Genomic DNA, 10,958 nt, shown 5'->3' with positions numbered 1-10,958 from the left:
GCATACCGCCTCATTAAAGTTGGTATTGTGACTTTTATTGTCAATTGCTTGCATGAAAGGGGGAGAGGTGGTGGAGTTAGCTGCTTTAGCAGACAGTTTGAGGGTCCAATCTTTACTACTTTTCATTGGTTCGATAATAATTTAATTAGGTGGTTTCCTCCCGACAGCAACGAATAGGCTATTGTTATACATTGGTATCGGTTGATTTGACCCTGCATATTATCGGATATCGATATGGGCCAAAATTCCAATATTGTGCATCTCTACAGGTATAACTGTCTCAATGTTCAAGGCTTTTCTTTATTGTTAAATCATGTGTGCAGAATGATATTGATAAGTTATTTTTGTCCGGCTTCCTTCAGGCATTGCAGCAGCATAGATGATCAAAGTAATGAAAGAAAAAGCTAAACGAAGCGGCAAACGAAGGAAAGAAAAAGCAAATGACAGTAGTCAACATATGATTTATGCACCAACGGCATAACATTTGTTCAGCAGCACTCTGGTATCATACAGTCTAGAGCTCTGTGGTTCTCTAAAGTTCTTTATCCTAGATTGTCGATGTCAAGAATGTAAACATTCAGTGAACATTTTGTGAGATTTCTTGTGTTGTGTCCTCCTGTGTAAAGATATGAGCATGCCAGAATTGTAAGTGACCTTGGCCTGCCTCTCGTGTGAATACACACCAGTGTGTAGAAACGTCATTGCGTCATAATACCTCGGCTTACCTCAGCAGTACTGCTGAAAGACGCTTTACATAAGGAGGGGGAAAAAAGCATTTTTAACAGGTGAGTGCGGTTTTCTCCTGGATGCGTTTAAGTCCTTCCTTGAGCAAGACACTGAACCCCAAACTATTTGTGATGAGCATGTTGGTGCCTTGCATGGTTTCCTCCTAGCCTGGTAAACAACCCTGGTCGCAGAATTCACATTAAATGCCTTTACTAGGCTAGTTTTCACTGCCACTGGTAAAATGCAAAGTTGTAAATGTGAAATATTAGACAATACAGTAGAGTAGGCTAGCTATCAGCTATGTGATTCATCCATGGCTTCATCTCAATTAAGGGGTCCTTGTCCTTTAAAACATTGAAGTTATTTTCTTTTTTCTCTCTTTTTCCTCCTCCTGAGAAGTAACGGTTTGGACCCCTAGGGGCAGTTCCAGGGGGTCCCCAGGTAAATGATAGTTTGGAACCAAATGGACCCTTTTGGGTCTGTAACTCTGAGAGTGCACAAATGGTTCCATAATGCACGGCTTGGGATATCTGTGGATATGCTCCTGAGGAGGAGGATTCTACGATTTATAAATCCTAAAGCCTTGTTTATACTTCTCTGTGCAACGGTCCTATGCTGGAAAATAGCAGATATGCAAACTCACAGCACATCTCATTCAAGACACTGAACTTGCAGATGAGCAGATCTGCCATTTTTGCCATCCAAATGCATTATATGGTTAAATGGGCCCTAAGAGATGCAGAAATGAACTAGAAAAAGTGCCCTTCTGGGCACAGTTCTCCACCAGGAGGATAGGAGAGTGTGTGATGTTTGGCAAAATGTTTAGGAGTAATTTAAACGTGTGTGTGTGTGTGTGTGTGTGTGTGTGTGTGTGTGTGTGTGTGTGTGTGTGTTGTGTGTGTGTGTGTGTGTGACGCAACTTATTGGCCTGTTGTAGCGCCACCATGAGGGTGATTTGAAAACTGTCAAGTGGCATTTCTTCCTCAGCCTATAGTGGGAATAGGCATGCACAGCTTTGGAAGCCGTGGATATGGACGGCTTGGGATAGCCTATCCGTGGATATGCACATTTTGTACACTAAATTAACATTGATTTTACAATTTACAATATAAATTGGGGTCCCAGAGATGCCATTAATTGGGGGTCCGTTAGTCTAATGCATGTAAAACAGGGGGTCCTTGAAATGAAAATGGTTTAAAATCACTATAGAGCTGTAAATAAAAAAATCGTATCTTTTGGCATATCTTTTCAAATGGGGGTCCGTGGGATAATTAGTGTCAATTTGGTTGGGGGTCCTTGATATGAAAACAGTTTGGGAACCGGCGGGGAACCAACTATAATGCCGTTCTAAATGCAACGGCATTAGAGCTATGGATCAGAGCTAGGCTTCTGTTTGGGCACTCCTAGTGCTACAGGACCCCAGTTGTTGTTGTGCTGCAACCACTGCGTGTGGTCGTGTGGTGTGCAGCATTGCCATTCATTGTGCACGCGAGACATTTAAGCTGCAGTTGTTGTGCAGTGTGTAGTCCACTGTATGCAGTAGCCAGACAGCATACACTCAGAAAGTGTTCTTGAGCAAGTAAGTTCAATTTCGGTTTAAATAGTGTAATATGAATTAATGTCAGGTTTCTTTGCCTGCATTTGCCATGCTGAATTCTGCAGACTTGTGTTAGCATGCTACGTTAGCTTCAAGTCAATGGGGGTTGAACTTTGAATCATGACTCGATCATTCCCATACAAATAGTGCTGTTTAATTATTTATAGTTCATTGCTTGAGGTGGTCTTAATTAAACTAAAGTTTGAAGGCACTTAGACCTAGAATGCCTGTGATCATTTAATTATACTTCGTAAATATTGTACATACTGTATGTAACAACAAGAGCCGTTCTAGGGCTAGAAGGCACTGAGCAATTATTATGTGTACTGTGCACTGTCTACGTTAGTAATACGTACAGTATGTACATTAATTGAGTCCAGTCTAATAGTACAAAATGTGCTAAATGCAACTACTGTGCTACTTGTGCTGTACGTACACTAGTCATCATAGGACATCTTATCATTATCCTACTATTCCTGCATTCCAGATACCATTCATTCTCCATTGATACTAACATGCCATTGTGCAACCATCTTCAACCTACCATTCTTTGAACCTCATGCTCTCTCACATAAGCATCATCCCCATAAGTGATACTATACTATGCATGCCTCCGTTTAAACTAAAGCCTACTAATTTTTCACAGCCATATAAGTCTTCCACCAGCTCCCTGTCTGCCATGCAGGAGTGCAGCATGACTTAACATGAACAAGTACATGCACAACACACACACCTGTGTGCATATAGATAACCCATAATAAACACTGAAACTTAGGATCTCTGTCGTTTGCACAATCCACAGTTACAACTTACTGCACAACTGCCAAGTTCTGTGAGACCGCCCACAGGAATCAGACGTCCCTCTCTGCCCTCATCAGTTTCACACAGGCACCACGATAGGCTACTACTCAAACATTAACGCCATTGCATTTGTGCTGCATTGTTTCCACGGACAACAAGGTAAACGTCTATATATTAATCGTGTCATTTATTGACTTTTCATGTTTTTTTTGTAAACTACTGTTGGTTGTTATTAGTGTTGATTTGATTTGATGTGCTTTAGAACATTCCAAAGTCATATGTCATACAGTCATATAATGTTGCATACTTGGAGGCCTGCTCAACACCCATGGCATTTGTCAAGAAGACATTTGACAAATAATACATTCACCTTAAATGAACTGAGCTGGCTGCCGTCACAGTCCCTCCAAGCTCCGTTGCAGATGCAGCATTGTTTTCATCAGTGGTTGTTTGGAGTCAGTCAAACAGACTGGACAACCTGGCTATGTGACTCTGGGCAGGTGCACCTAGAAAGTTGTGCACTGAATTTTCAAGGCACCCACGAATCACGATTTAAATACTGGGGAAGTTGAACCATTGGCTAAATGTACCCCACAGCATTTGGTTCTCCATGTAAACCATTTTTGAGAAAATCTTAATACTAGCTAAAAACCTATTGGTCTTATACATTGACAAATAACAAATTATGTATGTTATATAGTTTTAGACCTGGATACATTTGCTTTGACATAACGGTTATAGAGCTTCGCAAATTACAGTAAACACAATGTTTTGGGCCGATCAAATAATTTGTAAGAAGAAAAACATGGCAGGATGCAAGACTTTTTGTTTTGTTTTTCTTCTTACAAGAAATTAACTTCTGGTTCTAGCATGAAAGGGGGCGGGGCTGTGACTCTCTATAGGAAGATTTCCTTTGACCAGCATAAACCTGTTGTGTTTGTGTGTGCTGCTTACTTACTTCAACCATGCACTTCCTAACTCCACAGCCAGGTGGAAATGATGGTTAACTGAAATTAACATAACACGTGTGTAGCCTACAGTTCTACAGGGGGCATGGTGCACTGTGGTCATCTCTCCCTCTCATTTAACATGAGAGGGACATTTAACATCTCTCATTTAACATGAGGGGGACATTTAACATCTCATTTAACATGACAACACATGTGTAGCCTACAGTTCTACAGGGGGCATGGTGCACTGGGGTACAGGGGGCATCACATAATCATGATAACATTACGCCATTCAGAAGGAACACATTGTCATTTAACATAACAAATGCTAAATTCATGAATGAATTCATGAATAAACCTTTACATCAATTAAATATCCATTAGTCCACTCAACTGTAGTAAGCAGAATGAGGTCATAACCTCTCTTCAGTAAACCTAGTTTATTAGAAGTTACAGACCACTCTGGCTTGTAGCAACTCATAATTTAATAATGCCTCAATATGTAATTACGGCTCATAATATAATACATGAAGTGTAATTAAACTCCTCCATGGCTGTCTGCTAGTGATGACTATTCGTATTCAATACCACCTTAAACAACCCCCAACATTTGTAAACTCAAATTAAAAGTGTGTGTTGTGTGTGTGTGTGTGTGTGTGTGTGGGGTTGGTTTGCACGCGCACATAAGAATGAAGAGGAGGAGGTCCCCTTGCCCATCTCCTCATGGAGACAGTGATACAGAGAAGTTGACTTTTTCCAGATCAGAGGTAAGATGTGTTTGCGGCTGCGCATTTATGTGAGTGCATTTATTCATGTGTGTATAACATTATTCATATATGTCACCAGTTGAAGAAGATGATCGAAGAAGCAGTCCTCAGTACAGGGAATACTCGCGAAGAACGCTATGAATCCGCCCTGTACAAACTAGAGGTGTGTGATTATTGTCTATTTGTACCATTGTGGTACCTCATTGCGGTCGGGCAGAAAGTAGAAACCTCTTATCGCCACATTTAAACTTTTTTGTGTTATTTTGTAAATTACAGCGGCATGTTAGCTAGCTATAAAGCAGAGTGATACTGTATATAAAATGTAACGGTATCCAGACAATAATTTGTGCTTTTCTGCCTCAAATCGCAATGTGTTGTGAGCTTGTAGGTCGGGACTATTTTTAATATTTTAACCCATTTTGGGCGGGAACCCCATTTGGTGTTTTAAACATTATGTCATAATTTAGCTATTGAAAAATAACAGATCTACAAACTCATAGCGCGCCACTCGGCGACCTACGAGCTTGTAGGTCTGCTATTTTTGAAAAGTGGTGAAAATGTGGTGCAAATCTTTGAATATATATTTCAGAGCGAACATTTTTAACTAAAACATTTGCTTCTAGGGGGTCCCTGGAACAACATATTTTGAGATGGGGGTCCGTGGCCCAATAAATAGAGATAATTCTGGGGGTCCTTGACATGAAAAAGGTTGAGCACAACTGACATAGAAACATGGGTTTTTCAGAAAACTATTAGGATTTGGAAGCCTTTTTATAAATCAGTCCAAAATGGGTTAAAATGTTTAACATTCTAATGTCGTTCTGACAACGGGGACGCCAGGTCGAAGCCGTTTGAATCATTACATAAAATTGAAGCACATTTATATTGTTGGGCTAATGTCTGCGTTCTCTCTCTCCTTTCTGTTAAGGAGCACGTTAAGAAGGTGAAGAGGAGGGGGAATGCTGCTTTTGCATATATTAGGAAGCTGGGAATCAGCGGCGATCCAGGCAACAAACGGGTTGGTCACATGCACATATTATTCTTAACCCATTCTGGGCGGGTGTTTTAAGCATTATGTTATACTTTAGCTATTGAAAAATAGAAGATCTACAAGCTCATAGCGAGTGCCGCGCTACGAGCTTGTAGGTCTGCTATTTTTGAAATGTCGTGAAAATGCGTCACAAATCTTTGAATATATATTCTTTCAGAGCGAACGTTTTTAACTCATATCTTTGCTTCTGGGGGGTTCCTTGAATGACATATTTTCAGATGGCAGCCAATAACATATCATGTTTGGGGTCACTGATACAGAAATGTCGACGTCGGGCCTAAATGGGTTAACACAACCATGCGGTGGCGTTGAGAATAATATACACCATACGTCCTTTAGATGAACTTAACACATATTAGTTTTTTATTTATTTATCTGTACACATTCACTTCAAACATGTAGGCCTCTAGTTTGAGGGTGGGCACTAACAAATTATCCCATCAGTGCTAAAGGAAATGCTATTGGTGGGTTTGTGGGTTGCCATTCATTAGGCCCACCTTTATCATCACCAGCTGGACCCTTAACGCAAAGCCCTCATTTGTGATGCGGATAAACATTGATGTTTACCGCCCTCAAACTAGAGCCCATAGAATTGATATAGAATTGAAATAAAAGCAGACGGATTTGTAAGCAGACTTGTGGTGTCTTACAGCAGTTGCCATCTCCTGCAGTGGAAGTCAAGGTGGACCGGTATGTTTACTCAAGCCGTCGAATTCCCAATGTTACAAAAATATGTAAGGTCAACTAATGAATAGAGAAAATTAGTTTAGTTTTATAGTATTATTATCTTGCTAATGTTCAAAATATTATGGTACCATTTATCTCTACCCATTCTGTGTCTCAGAAGTGAGCTGTGGACGAGTGTTGATTCAGCTGAGAAGCCCCTGTGCCCCCTCCCCACCTTCCCAGACCCCTCGGAATCCTGCACTAAAAGGTACAAATGATTGGACTTCTTTACGTCTGGAAGCAGTTACACTATAATACATGTCCCCCCCCCCCCCTGGGGGGCGGCTGTGGCTCAGGAGGTAGAGCAGGTCGTCCAATGATCCGTGGGTCGGCGGTTCGAATCCCGGCTCCTCCTGTCTACATGCAGTGCCGTTTCTACGGGGGGGCACTAGGGGGCACTGCCCCCCCAGATAGACTTTGTGCCCCCCCAGTCCAGAACCCTACCCCACCATTATTTTTAATGTTTTACAGGTTTAAAATATATATAATGTGTTATTTTCATGTTCTTTGTGTTTATAATAAATTTACATTTTCTAATTAATTCATAGTAATAAAAATGCAATAATAACAAGTACACTGGCACCTATAGTCGGTGCACCTAGTCGGATTCGTTTTGATGCAGCGCACCAAAAGCTACGTCATTACCTGTGTGACTTCAGTCCATGCTTCAGTCACAGTGAAAACAAACCCAAACCGGTAAAATTGAATCATGGATATTAGGAACTGGCTCAAAGCCAAAACACCAAACTCTATAAACCCACCAGCACCTTCAGAAAGGCAGACTGATGACGATACTGAAACCAACACCATGTCGCCTGTTGTTGTTAATATTGCGGGCCATTGCGGGGAGTCGAGCACCGAGCACTACTAAATGCACAACGAAATTCGGTCGTCGGATGGGGTTCGCGAGTGTCGGATAGCATTATTCCAGTGAGGCAGAGGGCTGCTGTCGCAACTTCCACAGCAGCAGCTCAACTTTCGGACCTCCACCACCACCGCATGCTTCTCCACCAGAGGTTCTTGGTTCTGGCACACCGTCACTGAATCAGGTAAAACGGGACAAATACCCAAGTAGCCTTCGGGCGCGTTCGGAAATAGCGCACTGAGCCCACTGTGCAATGCAAACTAATAGGAGAGTGTGCTCCGGTGTGGTATTTCCGAACGCGCCCTTCATAATGGCAAACGTGCAATCTGCAGACGCGCAGATCCCCCCCCCCCTTTGCCTCCCGACATAAATACACTATATAGACTTGTTGTTTTTGGTTGGTGCATAAACTTTTACTCATATTCCCCTACCGTGGAGATGGCCACATATAAAAGACACTATAAGCCTAAATGCTCAACTATTTGTTGGTGATTAATGGTTGGTGCATAGGCTATAGTCTTTTTTTCTACTTTCCTCCCGCCGTGGAGATGCTCATTGTGTTCATTGTGTTGTTGGTGCGATGCGATCGTGTTTCCACATGACAGTATATAGGCTATGTTTGTTTGTTTGTTCTGTTGGCTACAATAATTAGGCTATATTATTTGTTTTGGTGTATAATTGGAACCTATACTTGTAGCCCTTCTCCAAGCCTTTTGTGTTGTTTTATTGTATAGGCCAATGTGAGAGCTTAATTGCTATATATGGATGTGAACTTGAAAAATCAAGTGCCCCCCTTGGAAATATGAATGCCCCCCTGCTGATTATTCCCTGGATACGGCACTGTCTACATGTCGAAGTGTCCTTGGGCAAGACACTGAACCCCAAATTGCTCCCGATGTGCTGGTTGGTACCTTGCATGGCTTCCGCCGCCATCGGTGTGTGAATGGGTGAATGAATGTAATGCACAATCTATGTAAAGCGCCTTGGATAAAGGCGCTATATAAATGCACCATTTACCATTTACCCCCTTCTCAGCGGACGTTTAGACGGGTGTAGTACTTGGTTCAGACTAGTCATTGGTCCGACAAACGACAACCTACCTCAAACCCTAACCTAACCATAACTGCAAGCATGGGAGCAGCGCATGTTTAGACCAGTGGAGTGATAACTAGTCATTTCAACATTAATGCTTGCTGCTTCAACGTGACAAGTGGGTTAATATTAACGAGGCTTATTAAAAAACATTAAACCACATAGAAACGTGTCCATGCCTTTGTCTTCTAGAAGTCTGTCTATTCATTTGAAGGTTTTCTCTAGCTCAAGAACTCGGATGACACAGTCAGATGTGTCAGGAGCAGCAGGCATTTGTGTTGAAAATGAGTGACGTGCATGAGAGGACGGGGATGATACCGCGGTAACATTTTAATGCAGTGTGATATTTCTATCTTCAGGTCAGAGGAGGACCCCATGGAAATGGAGTTGCATGGTAAGGACCTCTTTCAGTGTTTATGTGTATATTTTGCTTGTGGACACACATTTCTTGTCAGTGAACAGTATATTATATGGCTCATTTATTTCAGACAAGAAACACCACCTAGACATCCTAGAAGACAGAACAAAATCAATACAACAAATGGAAGAAGATACTGAAGGTTTTGAGTTTAAAACTGAAACTCTGAAAGAATATATATTCAAAGATTTGAGGCACATTTTCACGATTTCTCAAAAATAGCAGACCTACAAGAGCTTGTAGATCTGCTATTTTTCATTAGCTAAAGTATAACACAATGCTTCAAACACCAAAATGGGTTGAATGATAATTGACAAATTGTTCTTGTTTTCCTCCCTCCTGTTGACCAAAGCCATGAAGACCATCATACGCAAGCTGAAGGAAGAGCCTCTCTCGCCTACAAAAGAGTCCACCCTTTCTGATACTTCCCATTCTCCGCAAAGCAACGTAGGAACCCCTTCAGTCACTTCATAAACGCATAGAAATGACATGTTTTGTACAAGTAGAGATGTAAGTATCAGATCGGCCCGTATTTGTCATATCGGTATCGGCGAAAATGCCAGTCTAACCACAGATCTGACACAGGGGTAAGGGGTTGATACTATGGCAGGTAAATAAAATGTTGGGACATGTGGAGTTTGCTTTGGAGTTTCCACATTTGAGTGAGGAGTACACATTTGAGTGAGGAGTCTGCTATAAACACAACACGATATATATATATATATATATATATATATATATATATATATAGCTATTAATACAACATGAGATCACGACACTGGTATCTGTATTCGGTATCTGTATCGGCTAACACAGAAATTGAGGTATCGAGATCGGATTGGAAGCGAAAAAAGTGTATCGGGACATCCCTAATAATAAGCTTCCGGCATAACAGCTAACTAGAAAACTAAGAGTTGTTCCAGGGCAACGGTTATTCTATTATTCTAAGTTCACACATGATGTTGTAACATCTATAGAAGTGGTTCCCAAACTGTGGTGCGTGGCACCCCTTGTGGTGCGCGAGTGCCTTCTAGGGGGTGCGCGACATGAAAAGGCGGTGCTATGTTTTATATTAAATGTGCTGACATATGCAGTAGATGCAGAATATAGCCTATGCTGCATATATATGCCATATTCAGGTTCATATATGTGGATCAATAGGAAAGATATGTTTCTATATAGCTTATGCTAATTTATATTTCCATGTGGGGGGTGCGTCAGCTAGGTCGGGAGGTAACGGGGTGCACGGCCAAAAAGGTTTGGGAACCGCTGATCTATAGGGCAGCTGTTATTGTTTACAGCCTGGCCAACTTTAAAGCTGCCTGTAGGACTATCTCCGTAATGTAATTATTCTATAGCTGTAGATTTACTGTAGATGTTTTGTAGTGGTGGCTTTCTTGTCATTATCCCATTTTGACCTGAGATCAGATTCTAAAAATGTCTTCTACATCCTGACAGTTTTCTGTCAGTCGTTCTTCGATTTTTCAAAAATAGCAGACTGAGCTTGTAGATCTGCTATTTTTCAATAGCTAAAGCATAACATAATGCAAAACACCAAAAGGGGTTCCCGCCCAGAATGGGTTATATCACATGAAGCTTTACCACTTCCACCTCCCTCTCCATCCATTGTTTGGTTTGTTGTTAGTTTCAGGGCTGGATAAAGACAGAGAACCCGTCTCCAGGTCATTCACCGACCCACGACGAGGCCGAGGTCCACAAACCCCTCTGGATTCAGCCACATTCAGCACAGATGGTACTAGTATTCACGCACGCCACGCACATGCACATTTATTACCCCGTTTTGACCTGAGATCAGATTAAAAAAATGTCTTCTATATCCTGACAGTTTTCTGAAAAAGCTATGTTTCTATGTCAGTCGTTCTTCGACTTCTCAAAAATAGCAGACCTACAAGCTCGTAGCGCGCCACTCGGTGGCGCGCTATGAGCTTGTAGATCTGCTATTTT

General features: G+C 41.6%; 1 protein-coding gene across 3 annotated transcripts in view; it reads left to right on the top strand.

The window, feature by feature from the left end:
• The first annotated feature begins 2,175 nt into the window (after nucleotides 1-2,175).
• The window catches only part of LOC308323220 (activating transcription factor 7-interacting protein 2-like), a 14,268-nt gene continuing 5,485 nt past the window's right edge, over nucleotides 2,176-10,958 (top strand). The window contains exons 1-11 of one of the 3 annotated variants that reach the window (XM_080774900.1): nucleotides 2,176-2,305; nucleotides 3,126-3,283; nucleotides 4,763-4,841; nucleotides 4,921-5,004; nucleotides 5,770-5,859; nucleotides 6,548-6,582; nucleotides 6,737-6,826; nucleotides 8,935-8,969; nucleotides 9,064-9,135; nucleotides 9,346-9,440; nucleotides 10,639-10,746. In XM_080774900.1, coding sequence (XP_080631026.1) covers nucleotides 4,764-4,841; nucleotides 4,921-5,004; nucleotides 5,770-5,859; nucleotides 6,548-6,582; nucleotides 6,737-6,826; nucleotides 8,935-8,969; nucleotides 9,064-9,135; nucleotides 9,346-9,440; nucleotides 10,639-10,746 — 687 coding nt within the window. In that variant the 5' untranslated portion in view covers nucleotides 2,176-2,305; nucleotides 3,126-3,283; nucleotide 4,763. Of the gene's footprint in view, nucleotides 2,306-3,125; nucleotides 3,284-4,762; nucleotides 4,842-4,920; nucleotides 5,005-5,769; nucleotides 5,860-6,544; nucleotides 6,583-6,736; nucleotides 6,827-8,934; nucleotides 8,970-9,063; nucleotides 9,136-9,345; nucleotides 9,441-10,638; nucleotides 10,747-10,958 lie in introns of all 3 variants that reach the window. The other 2 variants (XM_080774899.1, XM_080774901.1) reach the window with 2 other exon arrangements.

Source organism: Protomyctophum bolini (assembly GCF_963924005.1).
Source record: "Protomyctophum bolini genome assembly, chromosome: 11".
Taxonomy (NCBI): domain Eukaryota; kingdom Metazoa; phylum Chordata; class Actinopteri; order Myctophiformes; family Myctophidae; genus Protomyctophum; species Protomyctophum bolini.
The sequence above is the reverse complement of the archived record's forward strand: the minus strand, read 5'-3'. Positions and strand labels throughout refer to the sequence as shown.